Source organism: Scatophagus argus, chromosome 21 (genome assembly GCF_020382885.2).
Source record: "Scatophagus argus isolate fScaArg1 chromosome 21, fScaArg1.pri, whole genome shotgun sequence".
Lineage (NCBI taxonomy): Eukaryota > Metazoa > Chordata > Actinopteri > Scatophagidae > Scatophagus > Scatophagus argus.
Genome location: NC_058513.1, coordinates 7,728,548 through 7,748,096, shown reverse-complemented (window position 1 = coordinate 7,748,096; position 19,549 = coordinate 7,728,548). Strand labels below are relative to the sequence as shown.

At 42.5% G+C, this 19,549-nt stretch overlaps 1 protein-coding gene across 6 annotated transcripts; it reads right to left on the bottom strand.

Moving 5' to 3' along the window:
* Nucleotides 1-5: 5 nt before the first annotated feature.
* On the bottom strand, nt 6-17,948 carry slc38a10 (solute carrier family 38 member 10). 6 transcript variants are annotated; one of them, XM_046377580.1, is made up of 18 exons: nt 17,716-17,948; nt 17,281-17,540; nt 16,031-16,148; nt 15,541-15,586; nt 15,290-15,383; nt 14,964-15,107; nt 13,367-13,491; nt 8,728-8,830; nt 8,238-8,420; nt 8,003-8,114; nt 6,629-6,735; nt 6,371-6,524; nt 4,716-4,880; nt 4,175-4,630; nt 3,588-3,656; nt 2,899-2,919; nt 2,347-2,487; nt 6-2,254 (listed from the first exon to the last, which is right to left on the bottom strand). In XM_046377580.1, the coding sequence occupies exons 2-18, from the start codon at nt 17,368-17,370 to the stop codon at nt 1,029-1,031; spliced, it is 3,354 nt and encodes a 1,117-aa protein (XP_046233536.1). In that variant the 5' UTR covers nt 17,371-17,540; nt 17,716-17,948; the 3' UTR covers nt 6-1,028. The 6 variants fall into 6 exon arrangements, with proteins under 6 accessions (XP_046233536.1, XP_046233537.1, XP_046233538.1 ...); XM_046377581.1 differs by lacking the exon at nt 13,367-13,491 and adding an exon at nt 12,461-12,585; XM_046377582.1 differs by lacking the exon at nt 13,367-13,491 and adding an exon at nt 12,461-12,585 and having other exon boundaries at nt 8,003-8,111.
* Nucleotides 17,949-19,549: the final 1,601 nt, after the last annotated feature.

Genomic DNA, 19,549 nt, shown 5'->3' with positions numbered 1-19,549 from the left:
ACAGATGTCATGAAGATATTTTTATTTATTCTTGTCAGCAAAATGTACAGAAATACAATGCACTTAGAAAAATAGTCATAAAAATAGCCTCTTTTACAAAGCAAAGGTCCAGCATGTGTTGAAGTGCTACTGATGGAGGAATTACTAAGAAAGACTACAAGCATATTCCATGGTTCCTTCCAATGTCTGTAACACATTGTACACATCTTACTTTCTCAAAGTTGCTGTAATGTGTGTAGTAAGAGGTCCAGCAGAGGCATAAAGACCAGAAACTGAGAGGAACTGCTGCATTTTAGTTAGATAAAATATCATTACTGCAGCATATGGCTTAGAAGGCACTGATATATTAAAAAGGAAGCGATGCTGAAGAAGGAATGATTAGTAACTACAGTCATGGACCCAGATGGATCAAGCTGCGTCATTTTCCATGGTTTATCACATGGTAAGGCTACACTATATACCTCGCAGCATCAATATGAGGTTGCATTCAGTTACTTTCATCTGAAAGTATACTGAAAGACATATTAGGGCGCTTGAACACGCATTACATCCAATATGTGGTAAATCTCACATTGATCACACAACGGATTTGCAGTATTTACATTGCAAAGTAAAAACACAAACTGACCAAAACCTTAAATACAACATCTGCACAGGAGACGACAACACAGACTCCACAGAGCTGCAGACTCCACAGGGCTGGTAAATGAAAACGAACTAAGGGGACTCAAATACAGTACAAATATTAATATGTTTGTACTGTATAAACACAGCACAGAATGGTATTTGCATAGGGTTATATACATTTCAACAGTTACCTCTTCAAAATTCTCCCCTCTAAAGACAAAAATAAATTAATATTTACATACTTTGCTCTTCAATAATAAGACTTTGGGTTATTTCCAGAGTACACATAGACAGAGAAAAAATATTTCTGAAGGCAAGAATGAATGTAAGGCAACAAGTCCACAGTATTAGAAATTTCTGCAGTTGTACAGTGTGTGCTGCTGTCCAATGACTGATATGCGTTAGTCTGCTCTCTCATCCTTTGAGGCCTGTTTAATCTGCCGTGAGTGCACCATGGCCCCAGCCAATAGGTGCTCCTCCAGGGCAACATGCAGGTCTGAGCCCCCCAGGTCCAGCAGGGGCTCCAGCCCTGGCACATTCCTGTTCTCCTCTGGAGGCCCTGCAGCCTCTCCAGGTCCCAGTGCCCTGCGCCTCCGCCTTAGATCCATCTCTCCCTGCTCCCTGACCTTCTCGTGGGAGCCCTGCAGATGAGCCTCGGCTCTGACGGCCCCATCTTCCACACCTTCTCTGGGGTCCGCCTGAGCAGCAACTTTCTCTTTGAGGTCTCGTCCTCCTTTCTTCAAAGCTTCACCGTCTTCTCTCTCAGGAACCTGTGCCAGCCTCTCCTGAGCCTCCACTGCATTTTGCTCTTTCCTTTCTCTCTCAAGAATTTCATTGTCTGCTTTCTGGATCTCCTGCTGTAGTCTCTCCTCTGCAGCTTTCTCCTGTGCGAGCTTCTTTTCTACCGCTCTCTCTTGTTCCAGCTTCTCTCTTCTCTCCCTGTCCAGTCGCTCTTTTTCCACCCTTGCCTGCACTTCTTTCTCTATTCTTTCTTTCTGGGCTTTCTCCTTCTCCAATTCCTGTTGTCTAGCTAGTTTTTCCTGTCTCTCCTTTTCCAGTAGTTCTTTTTCTAACCTTGCCTGGACTTCTTTCTCTATCTTTTCTTTCTCTATTCTTTCTAACTCATGTTCTCTGGCCAGTTTTTCCTTTATCTCCCTCTCAAGCTGTTCTTTTTCCAGTTTTGCCTGAACCTCTTTCTCCATCTGTTCTTTTTTAAGATGTTCAATTTTCTCATTTTCTCTAACCCCCTTTCTTTCTTCACCCATAAGCTGAGCTATCTGATCATTTTGAGGTACAGGCTGATGGTCATCTGGTCTTTTGTTTCCCAGTGGCACTCCCCTCGCCCCCAGTTCACTCTGCTTATGGGAGTCTCCTCCCGCCACCACATGGCCATCCTCCTTGTAAGGCGGTTGAACAGCTACGACTTCAGCACCCTTATCCCCAGCTGGAGCTTGATTCTGGGCCACGGCATGATGCTCAGCTAATCCACCCTGTGGAGCTCCAACGACCTCCTTGGGCTGTTTTGGGTCTGATGCCAGGCCAGAATCTTTGGGCTTCGCTGCTCCACCTTCCATCACCTCCAAATGTTCCTGGATACCTTTCTCTGCCTCACCTTCAGCAGCAGGCCCTTTAAGTTATAAACATTTTATCACTTTTATTTCTTAAATTGAACACTACGGCCAATCATTATGTCTGCATTACATCTATGTGTATACACACCAGCAGGTTGTTTCTGGTGGATTTCCTTGTGTTGCTCTTCTATGACAGCTAGTAGTTTCTCCTGCTGGTCAAGAAGTCTCTTTTGTTGCTCTTGCTGCTCCTTGATCACCTGCAGTAGCACGGCATGGTCCAGCTGGCCCTCTACATGACAGAGACATTGCATTAAAATAAGTCACAACCTGCTCAGAGAGCACTGATTGAGTTAAGGAGCTTCACTAGGCTGATGTGGGACCAGTTTTTAAGGTGAGAGGAAAAGGGAAACATTTCATTGTGACCGAGTAGTGTCTCACTGATCAATTCAAAGACACGTTTCTAGGTTGTAGTCTTAAACATGAACAGGGATGGGCAGTTATGGGCAGCTGTAGACACACACAAACTATGTTAGGGGCAAGGTGAGTGAGTAGATGCTACACTGACACAATATTTAGTTTTATGATAAAAAACACATATACTGTACATATATGTTAATATTTACTAATTCTTCAGAAGAATAGCCCATTGAGTGAATGACAGAGTGACAGACAGAGAGAAGAAGCAAGCGGGAATTCATACCTGCAACCAGCTTTTTTATCACTGTGATAGGAGTCCGGCAGAGAGAGAAAGAAAGAAAGAAAAAAGGGGGTAAAGACAGGGCAAAAGTAAAGAGAATGAGAAAGCTAAAAAAAAGGCAGAAATGACTGTGTGGTGTATCAAGCTGGGTCAATAAGTAGGAGAAAGAAATTGAGATTAGAGTATCTCTGTTTTTTTTCTTTTTTAAACCATTTGTCCCATCAGAAATAAGCAAGAACAGATCACAGAGATTAAATTACATGAGATAAAACAAACAAGCTGATATGGGGAAAGGAAAGGCAGCGGCATAAACAGCATGCAGCCAATCACTGCATATTTAAAGTAGCATTTTGTGTTGTATTTTTGTTCCTTCTTTCTGGCAACCTGCACCAATCTCTTTTTGTATTTAAGCTCCTACATTTTCAAGAATAGCTTTAAAGTACTGCTGTAAGGCTGTGTGTACAGCGTACATGAAATTGGAAAGTGGTACAGTTGATTGAAATGATGGTATCCCCACCTCTTCTACATGAAGTACTCGCTGTATGATAGTTCAATGTTGATATAAAATGATATAAATTATGCAGCTATATTGTAGTTTACATCACATCCAATAAACTGCAGAAATTAAAAAAAATGAAAAATGTATCAGCAAAATAATTTCTATACCACTGGAAGTTCTCTACTCCACTTACCGTCCAACTTCTCATCTGCTGTGTCTTTGCTGTCTGCAGCAGGATGATGTTCTCCTTCAGGAAGTGGAACTAAAGGACCAGAAAATATCACAAAGTCAACATACGCAAAGTTTCACACTACAAGGCTGTTTTCACATTCATTGTTGTTCAATGAAGGTCTTTCTTTATGAAGAAAGCTATTGGGGGCAGCCGTGGCCTACAGGTTGGAGATCGGATGGTCGCTGGTTTGATTGTCCCACCGGACGGGCAGGAAAAATTTGAGTGTGGTGGAATGATAATGTCCCCACCCCCCATTAGCTGGCTGATGTGCCCTTGACCCCCCACTTAACCTCCCAATATGCTCCCCAGGCGCTTGATGCAGCCCACTGCTCCTGTGTGTTTCACTGCATGTTGCATGTGTGTGTGTTTCAATCAGTGATGGGTTAAATGCAGAGAAGTAATTTCTCAGCTTGGGATTAATTTAACAAAAAAAATAAATAAATAAAAAAAAATGGCAGGCCAGAATCAGCGGGCCTTGGACATATGGACCCAGGCATATGAGCATGATTTGTGACATCTCAGTCCAGTTTACAGTGACAAATACTCACGTTTCCCTCCAGCATCTGGGGCTTTGGCCACTTTATCAACTTGTGCAGCTTCATTTTCCACTGCAGCCACAATCCCTGCAAGAGGATCTTTAACGGGATCGAGCTTCTCAACTTTCTGTAGTAGGGGATCACCCTCCTTTTTGCCTTTGTCTGCAATCGGCTTCTCCGGCACCTCATTGGACAGGACTTCACCTCCACCCAAATCCACCTCCTCTTTTTTCACAACAGCCTCTGCAGGTTTTGGCTTTTCTTCAGCCTTGTCATCTACTTTGTTTTCGACCTGCACTGCAGGAACTTGCTCTTCATCTCTTTTGGGCTCTTCTCCTCCTGCAGGAAGAGCAGGCTGTTTCTTGTCTTCCTCCAGCTCTGCATCATTCTTTCTTGTGTCTACTTTGACCTCGTCATGAGGGATGGGTGGTTCATGGCGATGGGCCTCTACTTCTGGCACCACGACACCTGTGTAAATAGACAAAACATCACCGTTTCTACACATTTCATTTAAGAAATAGTTAATATTACAGCACTGGTTCATTTTCCTTACCAGCACCAGGGCGGTCCAGTTGCACCTCTTCCTCTTTCTTTCTCTCAGGTGGTTCCACTGGTCCTTTAATTTGGGGAGGCTCAGCCCTCTCTACAGGTTGTACCACCTTCACAGCTGGAAGGTCAGGTTCTTCTATCTCCACTGGCTTCTTGTTTGCAGGATTGTCTATTAGCATACACACAAAACAACATCTATTACAACACAGTCTTTCCAAGATCCTCTGTGCTCCAAGTTAAAGAAAAATAACTGAGTAAATAACTCCTTCAGTATCAGATTTATACAACCATAAAAATAAAGTTTTCACACAAGGATGTTTCTCAGTCTTGTTTAGTACTGCTGTTGGCGCGCACACACACACACACACACAGCCAGTATATACAGTCAGTCTGAAAAATACGAGATGCATTACTGCAACTAAATTAAGAAACCATAAATCCGACACCTCATTTATTCCACTAAGTAAAACGACTGTATCACTATTTAACACTGGCCCTGACATCTACTCTTTATTTTCTTGTACAGTTATGTTTCTTACACACATTAACTACTGGCATTAAAATAAATGAACACCTCAGCCTATCCTAACATGAACTGTGCATACTGATACATTCAGCCGTAAGTGATTTCATTAGCCATTTTTAATGAGTCAATCCACTAGGTGGCAGCAAATACTGACAACGGCAAAACTGACACAAGTGGTGCTGGGGTGATAAAAGAGCACGACATGAGAGAAGAACGGAGATGAATTAAAACTGAAAGCCACAACCAGGAAACAGGTGTGGAAAGCGGACCACATGGTTTTCACCTCAGTTAAAAATGTAGGAAAGAATGAAGTAAACTCAAAGAATTCAGACTACCACAAAGAATGACAAGGCTGTATGCAGAGACTTTGGTGGTGTTGGTGAACTGTTTAGAAGCAGATGTTAGTGTCGAGCTATGTGGTGAAGAGAAGAAGTGTAACAAAAACTGACAACTTCAGCTCAAAGGGTTGCTCTCTATCTCATCTCCATTTGTTCCAATTGTACCCCACTACCCTCCACAAACCCATATCGCAATCTTTCTTTTACACAGCGAGAGCTTGCAAGCATTTTATAGCTGCCACAGGAGATACTGGGGGAGACGAGGGGTGCAGACAGTGTATTTTGGGGGGGAGGGTGGTGGTGGTGGCAGGAGAAATGAAACAGAGGTACAGGGGTGGAGAGAGATTACTCGAGTTTGAAGGGCATCACTTTCACTCCATCAATGTCAAGCATTCAGCAGTGCTCCCAGATATTATCAAGAGGTTATCTTCTCACCCTGGCTGTCTGTCTATCAGTCACTCTGTCTGTCTCCATCTTCTCACTGAGATGAAAGAAACTCTTTTTCTCTGGCTTTGTGCTTTTGTTGTAGTCACACTGGCCGCCTTTGGCTACAGCCTCATATTCTCTTTATGTTGCTGTTCCATGACTTCAAAAATAAAACAAGAAATAAATACGTCTCCCACGCTGCTGGAGTCTTTTGCATGAAATAATTACTTGCTGCTGTCCATTCTCTGAGGCAGCAGACAACCCTGGCTCCAGCCCGTTGAGGTAAATGTTCATGGATCATTAGTAAACCACTTTAATCTACATTCCATCAAGCAGATAAGTGACTGCCAGCCATGTCGTAATCTTTACCGTGCAGTTCAGGGAGGTCTGGCAGAAGCAGGTTGTTCTTGTCAGGTGCTGGGGCAGGAGGAGCTGGGATCTTGGTGCCAGGGCTTCTGGCCGAAATTGAGAGGGTGGTAAAGGTGCTGACCAACAGGATGCCCAGACCAACCCAAAGCACCAGCTACAGGACAAAGAGAAAGAGGGAACCGACCAGGTCAGAGACAGTAAATTAACATATTTTCACTGATCAAATCATTAATAAAGTACTAACTGTGACTTTGTCACCTGAGCGATGATGCCATTCTTCTGGATCTTTCTGTAGATGAGAGCAGGGCATATGAAGCAGATGAGGCTGCCCATGGTGGCTCCAGTCAGACCCAGAATAGTTTCCACTAAAGTGAGAAAAGGGAAAAATAAACACAGGGATTACCTCCTGGTCCTGTAGTGAAGTGATACCCAGCCGGGAGTACTTGTACCCCTGGGGTCATTCAGCAGCTGTCTGGGCATATGTGGTAGTACTAAAAAAAAACTGCTGAAAACAGAACAAAAATTGAATGACTAAACGGCTGAAATAGTTACAAGTAATAGATACAAGTAATGGATAGACTACATTAAAATCAAGTGAAATGAAGACATTTGAAAACTGGCTTGTGGTGTTGATGATTACTTGAGCTCATTTGACAAAGATGTGGGGGTACATGAGAAAAATGGTTGGGAATCACTGCTGTAGAGCTCACTGGGAGAAACACGGCACCAACACTGAAGGATTTGAGTCCCGCTGAGCGCACTGTTGCCCCATGTCCCCCCATGTTTTTCTCTTTATCACTAGCTCCATTCATATCTGCCCCTCTGCCAATCATAAAAGGTACTGGCCCAGGTCCAGGCTCAAATCCATGGCCCCCTTGTCCTGGCAGCAGCAAGCTCTGGCCCCACCCCTGTCTCTGTGGACCGGGGCTGGCTGGGTGTCGGGTCTGGAAACCCATCGTTCATCCAAAAGACGGACACCATATTGTCTCCCTCAGATTTAGTGTCCATTCTCCCCAGGGTCCTTACCTCCCTTCTCCTCAGTCTATTAGTCTGATTAGATACACAAGAAGGCAGCCAAACCAGCTCTGTGCATGTACTTGTGTGTGTGTGTGTGTGTGTGTGTGTGTGTGTGTGTGTGTGTCCACCTAATCCAAAGTTTAACAAACAGACATCTTATAAAAGGATGAATAAAACATAAACTCATGCTAACCTTTACATCTCCACCATTTTGGAGCCATTTGTGAGAGGGACGGACAGACTCAAAGAACCTGACAGAGAGCCAATATTGGTGTGTACATAGATTTGTGTATATGAGAGAGCAAGAGAAAGAGAGAGAGAGAGTCTGTGAGAATAATAGCCCTATCTTCCCGTCTGCCCGTCTAAGAGGAGATAAAAGTTAGGGCTCTGATTTAAGGACTGTGTTAGAGTGTGACAGTCACTGACTCGTAAAGTCACATTCACACACGTCGTAAAGCTCCCCAGATACTCCGCCCACATAAAGGAACACATGCACCTTAAAGACCTCCCGTCAGCAAGCTGCACACGTACGCACACACATCCAATTTCAATCCATGCCTGATTGTTCACACTCACTCACTCACTCACACACACACACACACACACACAATGTACCGTTGGGGATGAGAATGCCTCCCAGCATGGTGCCAAACACAATGCAGAGGGTGATTGCTTTAAAGCGCAGAGGAGGCATGTATCCCCCGGCGGCAAACGTCCCGTCCTTCTGCTGAAAGACAGAGACAGAGAGAGAGATTGAGATGAGAGGAAAGACTAAATAAAATCTCACAAATGTCAGAGTTACAATTGGATTTTGCAGAATTTGGTTTTTGTTGGTAGCATCTGAGCTCACCTGCTGCTCAAAAAGCATGGTGTTGATGGCCTGGCGACAGGGCAGGATCATCATGGGGAATCCGACGGCCACAGACATCATGAAGCCCACACGGATCATCTCTGTCACGAGGTTGGATGGGAAGTTCATCAGCACGTTGCCTGCAATGTTCTCTGTGAAACTGACGTAGCCAAAGAAACCCACCTGGTTCAGAGAGAGGCGGAGGGAAGCAAATACAGGGGTGGGAGGAAAGCGCAAAGAGGGTGACGTGGATATGTAGGAGAACAAGTTCTTGTTGTTTTCTAAATGAAACTGTGTGCACATGAATAACGAAAAATTGGATACATGTTGGATTTTTCAACAAGAAGGAACAATATTCAAAAACTTTTTAAGCATTGATTTGAAGATATTTGACAAAAAAACGTTCAGAACAAGCAGATATTCTATAATATCACCAGTAATTAGTTTAAATGGCAGCGGCTGGTGTGCGTGGACGTGTGTTTCCACTCACAGTGATGTAGAAGATGGTGACCACATGGAGGGCCGAGGTGAAAATGGTGCTCATGTGTTTGACGGACGGCTCTTCCAGGCTGTCGTATGTTGGCAGCACCTGCCTGTGAGAGACAAACAGCCCAACAACAACACAATCTGCATGCTGCAAAACAAGTGACTACATGGGTGCTACAGTTGTGCATTCATGTGCTGTCTGGATTGTCACACATACAATTTTTGCTCTGGGAAGTGGCACTCCCAAGTCTTGCAGGGACAGTCAGGCAGTAGTCTCAAAGATTTCTTTAATGTGCAGCCATATGGAGGCCTATTTGTGCTACTCTGTAATCAAATGATGCATCTCTCTCCTTATGTCCTTGTCAGCATCCAGCTCAGACAGATGATTTATTTTTGTTTGTTTAGCCAAATAAAGTTCAAACACTATAAGACATTCACGAGTAACATATAAAATTAAGATTCATAGTGTCTAAGCTGTAGTCAGATTCCTTGTTTGACATTCACGGTGAGTCACTAGTGTAAATTTCCAGATTACCTTCATTGCTTGTTAGTGAATGTTGTTGACTGCCAACTCACACAAAACTTGCCCTCAAATAATCTTTTTGAAGCAAATAAGAAAAAAAAATAAGTACAGCCAGCCAAATTACTTTGTTTCGAAATAATAAAATATCACAGTGGCTTAAAGGAACAGTTCAGCCTAAGATTAAAACTACGTATTTTCCCTCTTGCCAAGATAATCCACAGACCACCATCTATGAGCAGATGCACACTTCCTTATGCACAGTGATACGGAAAGAAAATAGTTCCTATATGAAAGTGCTCACAAACAGGTCTGTGGATTATGTTGAGTAACCCGATCATGATTTCTAGAAAGAGACCTTGCTATTGAGTTTTTTTAAATATATTTTTTTGGTGCTTTTGAGCACCACAAGCGTCATCAAGTTCCCGTATATTCAGGAGAAATCGATATCTTCAAAACTCAGCAGCTCACACCAAAACAATCCAGATGGATAAATAGCACTACAGGTAAGAGGAAAAATGGATATTTTTGATTTACAGGCGAAGCATTTAAAAGTAAATGCAATCAGCAATCAGTAATCATTAAGCTGATGAATTTGTACAATGAGCGATTATTACCTTAAAAATGGGCCTCCACATCAATTCAGCCGGACATAATTTAGATGTTTGTCAAGCACATCAATATACAAGTTGTCTGCACATCAGACACACACATGAATGCACGTGGACATTTTTCATATTATGAATACAGTGATAATATTAGTGAACTAACAATTCATGATGTTTTAATTGCAGTACAGTTTTTAGCGGTAGATGGTCATAATGTGACAGCACTGGGGCTGAAGTGTTTAGGAAGTGTTTGTGGGTGTGTGTGAGTGTGTGTGTGACACAGAATGGGTGACAGCAGTCAAGGCTGGCTGAGGCTGAACCTGAGACTGTCAATCTGTCTGTCTGAAAGCCCAGGTGTCTTTCTCTCATTTTCTGTCCTGTGTTATAAGCCAGCGAGACGGTGTGCAGAGGGGACCATCAGCACATTACCCAGTGAATTTACAGGCTTTATATATCACAGCGAGTGCCTGGCAGGTTTTAGAGCATTATAAACTTTCCTGGCAGACTCTTTGTGCTTGCCTCTTCTCTTTCTCCCTCTTCCTCATATATATATATATATATGTGTGTGTGTGTGTGTGTGTCAAAGGAAGGGACGGAGAGAAGAAATGAGAGAGAGAGGAAGAAACCATAACTTTTTCTGCCTCTCGTTTTCTCTTTGCCTGTCTCTCTTTCACACACTCTGTTTTTATGAGCAAGCACTGTCCCATGGTGCTTTTTCTTGATGCTTGTTTAATCTGCAAACCAGTAAATCTGGTAGCCAAGGTTAAATAAAACGACATATTGTAAGTGGGGAGCCAAAGCATCTAATGGTCACTCAATAGTCCTGACTCAGAGGCTAATGTGTTTTCACTTTTAGGTTGCCCTTAAATAGAGGAAATATGACGGAGAAGATCTGGCATGTGTGTGTGTACATGTGTTGAGTGGGCTCGAGCTGTAGATAATATCATTAACTTGGAGTTGAAAGCATGCTGACAATAGCATCACAGTGGGACAATTTCACTGCACATGTTTTTCTTATGTCCCTCTATTATGAGCTAACTGCTCCTCGCTATTCAGATGTGCAGCCAAAAACCGACGGAGCCAGCTCCCACCCCGTCATAATGGTGATGTTAAGTAATGTTTTAACTGAAAGTAAACACATTTCATGAATGTAATAAAAATCCAATGTGCTGAGAGCTGTTTAATCAGCCTGTGAATACATCAGTGTGTGTCTGTAAGATGGCGGTGGTCCAATGTGTTGATTAGTGGTTTGGCTTAAGCTGCTTGCCGCCTAACGGAGCGCTGGCCTCGCTCGGCCTGACCACAGGCCAAGAAATCACCCTGCCAAGTATCACTCAGCGCCGCTAGTAGGAACCGACATACAAAACACACAAGCGTAAACATACATACAGGCGCACACTTTCTTCTTCTTCAAACATGCGCACACCTCAATCGTTAATGAAGGCGCCCACCATACCACAGTGTTCTGTTGGCTTTGTGTGATTACATTAATTAAAGTCTCGTTCAGTCTCAAGGCTACAGTCACCCACTCCTGCCACTTACCTCACGCTCTCTCGCACAAACAAACCCATGCAGTACAACCACCCAAACATAGGGCTCCTAACGACCTCACCGTAACACTCCCTGCATCCTTCCCCAGCCCTAGATCCTACTGGGCCTTCAAGCGTTTCCCTTCACCCACTCAACTCGCCACAAACCCAGAGCAAGCAGTGAAGCGTAGAGGACAGAAATGCAGTAACAGAGCATGCAGATGGATGAAGATTGAGAGATGACTCAGAGAAGCCCTGATTAACTTGTAAGAACTAACATGTAGTAGTCTGAACTCTGCAATCAATGTGGGGAAAGTTAATGGAAGACCAAGATTAGCCTGAAAACCTTCTTACTATTTGGTAAAAAGAAATTTCTGCACAGTTTTTGCGACACTAGTTAGGTATGCAAGTATGTGCTGCTTTCGGACTTGAATAGCTGAATGGAAAATGAACGCAAAGTTCATTAAAGTTTTACACTCTCCTTTTTTGTTAGCTAACACTGAAGAATTATATAATCAAATTTTGAGTAGTTCTCTTGCAGCAAATTCTCACTGTGATTTTTGTATGAATGGCACTTTTTTCCAACAAATGTTTGCTTTCTGTAACGGCCAAACTTAGTTTTAATTCATGTCACATCAAAAAGAACACAGAAGCAGTAGTGTGGGCAAAAAGCAGTTTAAGTCTCAGTCCTCTCAGCCCATCTAAGGCTGAAGAAAAAAACAGATGAGCTGACTGCAAAAGCACATTAGAAGAAAAAAAAAGGCAGCCTCCCTTTGTAGCTAGAGATCCATCAACGACTTCATCTCCACCGCAAATTTGTGTGTCTCAAACTCACCCCAAATCCTCCACTGTGGCTTCGAGGAATGATGCAAGTACTCATGCACTAATTGTGACGTTTGCTCAGTTTCCACATGCAGCAATGAAAGATTCAATTCACTCTGCTGTTGCAGGAGTTTGAGCCACCACATGAATTTAGGACTACCGTCAGATTTTCCGTATTCTCAATCTTGTTTGGTGTCGTTCTGACATTAGTTTCATTACTTGGTCCCGTGCGGGTGGAGGGGCGGGAGGAGTACTTACGACTGACAGGCGAAGGCCATGCCACAGATGGGGAGACAGCGAAACACACCCTCCAAGCGCACCACATTGACCTGCCCTAGCCACCAGCCGCTGAGCAGCCCATGTTTGAACGAGGACAGCACCATCTGAGGGGAAGGAGGGGGGGGTGGAGGGCGGGTTACGGCACAAACCAAATGAAGACAAGTGGGGGAAGAGCACAAAGAGGTGGAGGGGTAGGTGGTTGCACCCAGGCTGACGGCTCACAGAGAGATAATGATAGTAATGAATGAGGAGAGAAAATCAGAGAAAATTAAGAAAGGGAAACAATGAAGAGACAAGACAAGAAACCCTATACTGAACTAAAAACCTGTCATAGCTGAAAAAACTGGGTAATGAAGGTGATACATAATGAAAAAAGTGAAATCATAAGTATGATAAAAATCAGAGGCTTATGAAAGGGTTATCTAGACAAAAAGTACCCCACAGGTTTTTGATCAGTATGTGTTTGCTATGTCTCGCTCCTTTAATTACCTGATTAAGTCCAAAAGCACAACAGAGCACTCCATAACCCTCTAGTCGCCCACTCCCACACACAGGCCGCTTGCCCTGGGTGTGGGGTGGTGCTGGGAGGGCAGCAAAGTCGAAACTTTCACTTTAGGTGCACTCCTCTGCCTTATAACCACTGCCACCAAACACAAACACACACACCAACACTCACAGAGCTCAAATGGCTCAGACCAAAACCCAAAATAAAAGGTGAAAAATAGGGATGACTGAGAGAAGGGGGCTGAAGGTTCAGGTAGGCGGGAGGGCAGGTTTAGGAGCATAAAGTTGCAGGGGAAACATCAGGCTTCCTTCACTCCCCACCCCCCCGCCACTGCCCTTACAGTGGTATTATTTTGGGGGTGGTTTCCGTGGTTTACTTACGGGTGACAGCAGAAGGTTGTGGCGATAATGGGCAGGCACTGAATGACGCCCTTGAAGCGCCACAGGTGAACCCGCTCCACCCAGGAGCCCGAGATTATGCCGTAGCGCAGAGACGACAACACTATCTACAGCACCGGCAAAAGACACAGCAATGGGACAGATGGGAGTGAACAAAGGGTGCAGAGGAGGACACGTGGTGGTCAAGGAGAGTGAGGGAGGGCAGAAGGACACAAGGGGGGGAAAGGAAAGGAAATTGATACAATGAGCAGAAAGGAACAGGATGAAAGGAGGGAGGGAAGATACATCACTGTTAGAGGGTTTAGGGGTCTGGACTGGGCCGGGCCTGGATCTGAAGCCAGACACACACCACACCTACGTTCCAGGTTATCGCCATGCTACGGAACTACAAATCACATCACACAGAGAGACTGTAAACAGCATTGAGGAGTCTGTGGAAGCAGCACTGCAGTTCAGAACCACAGAAATATGCTCATGCACACAAGCTCTGTGTGAGTGTGCATTTAGAGATTAAATTAGTTGAATCATATGAGGCAGAAAACTGCTGCTGGACCGTCAATGGAGCAAGTTTATAATAATGATAATAGTAAAAATAATAATACCTACACCTGTGACAAATGCCAGTTCAGTTGTTTGGCATGGAATAAATCGGTTTAAGCTTATACACTGTGCTGGTCTCTAAAAAAAACAAAATCTAGAATAAAATATCTAAAATAAATCAGACATATTCATAACTGGCAACAAATCAACAAATATAGAAAGATAAATCCTTAAAGTTGCAACAGTGTATGATTTAGCACTATTGACTATGTGAGCTCAATTTACTTTGCACTGGCATTGCTTAAAATGTCTAGTGGTCATTTCCAAGTGGTGTTTCTTTCCCAGGGGAGAGTCTTGTCTTCAGCCTACAAAAAGCAGCGCAGCAACTGTTTTCTGCCTGATGTGATTTAGAGCGAATTAACTCTTAAAAAAACGAGGAGCAAGACAATACTGTGTTGGTAAAGAAGACATAGTTCTGTACAATGGAGCAAAAATGGAGGGATTAGACACAGAATACAACAAAATAACATTTCCCCCAAACAATCTTCTGAAAATCAAATAAGTTTCAAGTTAAAATAGAGAGAAAGGTCAATGAACTATGTTGCAGGTTCTAAATTAGTCTGTAGTATTTCTGTCTACCATACCTGAGAGAGAAGATTACAATTTAGAGCGCTCTGGCTTCAGAATCAAGTCAACAAATTTAATATTCAAAATGCCACAGGAAAAACTCTTCTCAATTGATATGCGTAAAAACAGAAATCCACTCTGATCCGTTTGTTTGCATTAACATACTTGAGTCCACTTTTACTCCATTTACTTTGCACTTATAAATTTCCACAAAACAGTTTTTAATACTTTTTGTACACCTTGACAATTTCAAAATGTGGCAGGAATAATTTAGATGTGCAGATTATCCCTGTTATTATTTGTATGACCTATTGTCATGTGTTGTGCAACTGCATCACTAACTTAACTTCCCATTGTGCTCTATTCAGATGCAAGGCCTGGAGTGTGGCTGTCTGTACGTTGGTGGGCTCACCGTGAACATGAAGAGGGTGTAGAAAATGAGAGCCATCGCAGAGAAGGACTGGATGGAGGACATCATGTTCCTCTGCAGACTCAGAGGGAGGACGATGAAGAGAGACACAGCAATCAGCAGCAGCACACGAAAACTGAAGGTCACCTTTAGAGGACAGTGTCACATGATAGTTTCTTAAAAACTTTACTTAAACTTTTCAACTGTTTAGGTTGCAGAAAGAGAAAAGTTAAGAGCAATGCACAAGGTAGCAGTGGAGATGAAACACAAAACTTGATTAAAAAAACAGAGAGATATGTATTTATACATATATATAAAAGATCACAAACCTCTAAACCTAACAGCTGAGCAAAGAAATTTGAGCCCAGATCAGCTATCACAACGTAGAAGGCAATACAGGTTCCCAACATCAAACCGATCATACTGCAGGGACAGAAGGAGGGGTACAGGCGAAATCACAATTATTATTAGTGTCTATGATTTTGCGAATAAATTCATTTTATTTCTTATTTGTCGAAAAATCAAGTCATAACACAAACTTAAACACAACATAACGTAGTGAATTAGTAGCAAGACTTGCCTCGTCTCCACCAGTGTTTTTCCTGGTTTGCCGTAAGCATGGAAGGCTGCAGAGAAGGGAGTGACGTCAGTGTGAACGACAGGTGAACTAACAGATGGCACTGTCCTAAAAATAGTTTCTGTTTTAATCATACCTATACCAGTATATAATCAAATCACCATGAATAAGCTCATATGGCATTCCTGACAGACTGGTCTTTCACTAATACAGCAGAGTAGCTTAAACTTAAAGTCTGCAAGATTCTTGTTTATGGTCATTACGGGCAGTGATGTGGTTTTCTGTAAAATAAGTTTAAGCTTCTGCTACTGACGCAAGCTTCTGCTCAGCCATGACGGCTATCGACGCTACTAAAATACTTCCTCTTTTTTGGAAAGGGCAATGCAAATCATTTCCTGTACAGCAGATGATTTATCAGTGAACGTGTAAATACAAAGCAGCAAGTTTAATGTTTAGTGACATACAAATGCCACTAGTTATTATTTAAGCTCACCCAGTCCTGCATAGGTCCTTCTTTTGGTATTGCTTGCTGTGTGGACCAGGAACATGCACGACTTGTGGGTCATCCACGAACAGAAGAACAACAGGAGAGTTCCCAACACTATTCCACACTGGAAGAGGACATAGGCACACTTAAACACACGATATCATCACAAAATCCACTAACCAAAAAATAGAGTGACCATGAAATCACACATGTTCAAATAAAAGGCACTTGATGCAGTCACAGAACATAACACAGTCAGTAAATAAATAAATGCCCCTTCACACTGATGTCCTTATACCAGACCTGGGCATTTTACGGCCCGTGGGCTACATACGGCTCTTTGGGCATCCCTGCCCGGCCCGCGGCATGTCAGTCATAAACACAAATGAACAAGTATTTATGCTGCGCATGCAATACAAGTGTGTTTCTTTTATTTTGAAAAGCCTGGCATTTTTATTACTTATGTATGGACGCATGTAAAAATTAATTGCCCAGCCCTGCCTTACATAATGTCAACAAAAAAACACAGCAAGGCAAATGTGAATTACACAGTCATCAAACTGAAGGTTAAAATGTACATTGTGCAAATCTAGCAAGCCGTTCATCCAAACATTTTTTTATTTTATTTTTTGTTATTTTCATTATATTATATCATTGAGGAACAGACTACTGTGTTGTTTTTTTAATGTTTACTGATGATGTGCTGGAGACCAGATCAGATATACAGTGTTATTTCAACAGGTTGCAACAGGATGAGTATAGCTAACGAGCTGTGTGATAAAGGAATGAAATAAAAGCTAATATTGATGCTGTTAGAAACACTTCCCTATACTTTGACTTTGTATTTGTGTGAAAGATATACCAACTCAATAAGATTTCAGTTTTCAGATTTTACATACAAAAATATGATCAGGTTATAAAATATGCTACATCATTAAAGACTAAACTACCGCATGCAGCTAAATGATCTCCACTTTGACACATATAAACGACATTAAAGTACTGCTTACACGTTAATGCGTCAATAATGATGGACCACTAATTGGCCATTCTGCATAATGAGCAGTTTTTACTTGTTTGAGTACATTTTGTTGCTAAGACATCGATTATAATAAGCTGTGAATGTTTGACTTGAAACTACTTTTATTTAAGTGAATGATTTGAAAATGTACTTCTTCCAGCACGCTCAATATAAAGGGTTGTATTTCTGTGAAGGATTTTGCCACAGTATCGTTAGCAGGTACAAGAAGACCCACCTGTTTGAAGCAGAAGGGCATGGTAAGGACACTGACTCCGACGATGCTGTTCACCACGTTCATGATAAGACCCCAGTTGGACGCCGTCATTTTGAACCGCTTGTTGACACGCTTTGCTTCGCTAAAAAAAGTGTTAAACAATACGGAAACAATAGCTCATTGAAGATGCCTAACGGTGATGTTTAACTGTGATATCTGGTGTAAAACGGGGACTCCGATTGTGCTTTTCTGATTCCTCCGTCGATCAATGACGTGGCGCTCTGTGAAAACAGACACAACCGAGTGTGAGGGTAGACACACTTGAACCTTTTGTCTTTCTATAAACTTCCAACTAACCAAACACGAACATAATTATAACGTGTATTTAAACGTAGCAAATTACCGTTGTCTCTTGCTAGCAAACTAACATAACTGTTAGTAATTTCATTAATTCACCTTTCTCTGCGACTTCTGCGCCCACCGCCTCGCTGCCTTGTTTACGTGATCATCGGTAATGTCGTGACCTTAGACGGTCTTTTGTCGTTAAAAAAATGTGTCTCTGTATATGTGTAAATTGTTAAATCACAGCTTAAGATGATGTATAAGATGATGATGACAAAACCTTGCTGTTTTTTCTGAGCGCGTATCCAGGAAGTAGGGATTGTAGACGAGGAGGCGATCGAAGACAACACGACCTGCTGGTTTCATTTCCGTTCGAAATACTTGTGCGCCCCCTAGTGGTCTCGTGAATTTGTTGCTATAGGAAATACAGTACCAGCCCTTAACTTCTTCACTGGTTTCATCATTTCATAGAACTTTCTGTTACTTGAGTCTTTCCATTTCATGCTTATTACAATGAGCTATTAAAATATTAACCAGTGGCTCTCAAGCTTTCCGCGTGTGACCTCCTTAGGGTCTCTGTCATTTTTCAGATGAGTTATTGTCAGTCATACCAAAGAGTGACTTCCCCACTAAACTTTTCAGATGGTTTCTTTTGAATATAACTGCTCAAGATGCAAGGTAGGCAAAACCTAGAGGGGGAAAATGGATTACAAATGTAAGTAGCATTTGTCTATCATTTATACTGTATACATGGCAGCCATGACCTAGAGGTTGGTACTCTATCTTTTTAATTTCTGATAATACTGTTGGACAAGTAGTATTTTGAACCAAGGACTTTTGCTTGTAACTGCATATTTTTTTTTTTTTTTACATATTTTTATTCCTACTTTTACTTAACTAAAAGACCTTACTAGTTTTTCCACTGATGACCAGCTCTAAAATCATAACAATAACAATAGAACTGCAAGAATCCTGTTTTTCCAGATGCTTCAGATTCCCTTCAGGAAAGGGAAACGGCAACACAGGGATGCAAGGGCTAAAGGTGTGAGTGGGAACAAAAAAGACTAAAACAAAACTGGCAAGTTGTGGATTACGTCAGAGAAAATTGTCATTCAGAGCACCTGAATGTAGCCGGCAGCAGCCGGGTTTATTTCTGTCAGCCAAAGCGCCTGCCCTCTCTGATAGATGACTATTGTGTTGTTTGACCAGGAAAGAGAAGAAGGAGTGAGGGGCTGGAGGGGGAGGTGAGGAGGGTGGTGGGGCTTGGCCTGGGAGCTTTGCCCCCAGCCGGGTGTGCTTTCCCTCAGGGACGAAGGATTTTCAGAAGGAGGGATGTGATGAAGGTTTGAGAGGTGGAAGATGGGTGGTGCAAGGGGGAGATTTTGAATTGTTTGGAGGTGTGTGTTTGTGTGTGTGTGTGTGTGAGAGAGAGAGAGAGATGTGTGTGTGTTTTTGTGGCAAGTCCTGTTTGAAAAATCTGTACAATCTCTAAAATTCATGTTATGTTGTTGTATGTTGTTATGTTATGTCATGTCAGTTATTTTTAATCTCAGAGATTTATATAGATTCTACTGTTACAGGATTTCTTTTTTATTCTCATTTGTTTTCATGCTGTCATTCATTCATTCATTCATTCATTATTCTTGCATTTTACTATTCCTTAAAGCACTTTTTTAGCTCTGACTTTTACGCCAGTGATATAAATAAAGTTTATTGTCTGTGTGTGTGTGTGTGCATATGTGTATGATCAGAGAGGTTAAGACAGGAAAACCCTGGCCATTGTGCACCAGTGACCCTTCAAAATCAATGTGACAGACCGGTTGATTGGCTGGAGGGTCCTGTCTCTCTGCACCTAATCCCTCAAGGTAGACCCTCGGCCAGGCTTGCTGTGCTCGTAAGTGTGTGTGTGTGTGTATGAGTATGTGTGTCTTTCTGCACCTAATCCTTC

Bases quoted from the DNA above. Each gene is read 5' to 3' on its own strand.
- slc38a10 (XM_046377580.1), bottom strand. From the start codon at position 17,370: ATGACGGCGTCCAACTGGGGTCTTATCATGAACGTGGTGAACAGCATC. The intron at 6,525-6,628 runs GTGACAAAGTCA...TTTGTCCTGTAG, and splicing joins AGAATGGCATCATCGCTCAG to CTGGTGCTTTGGGTTGGTCT. The intron at 3,657-4,174 runs GTGAGTATTTGT...CTGGTCCTTTAG, and splicing joins CCCAGATGCTGGAGGGAAAC to TTCCACTTCCTGAAGGAGAA.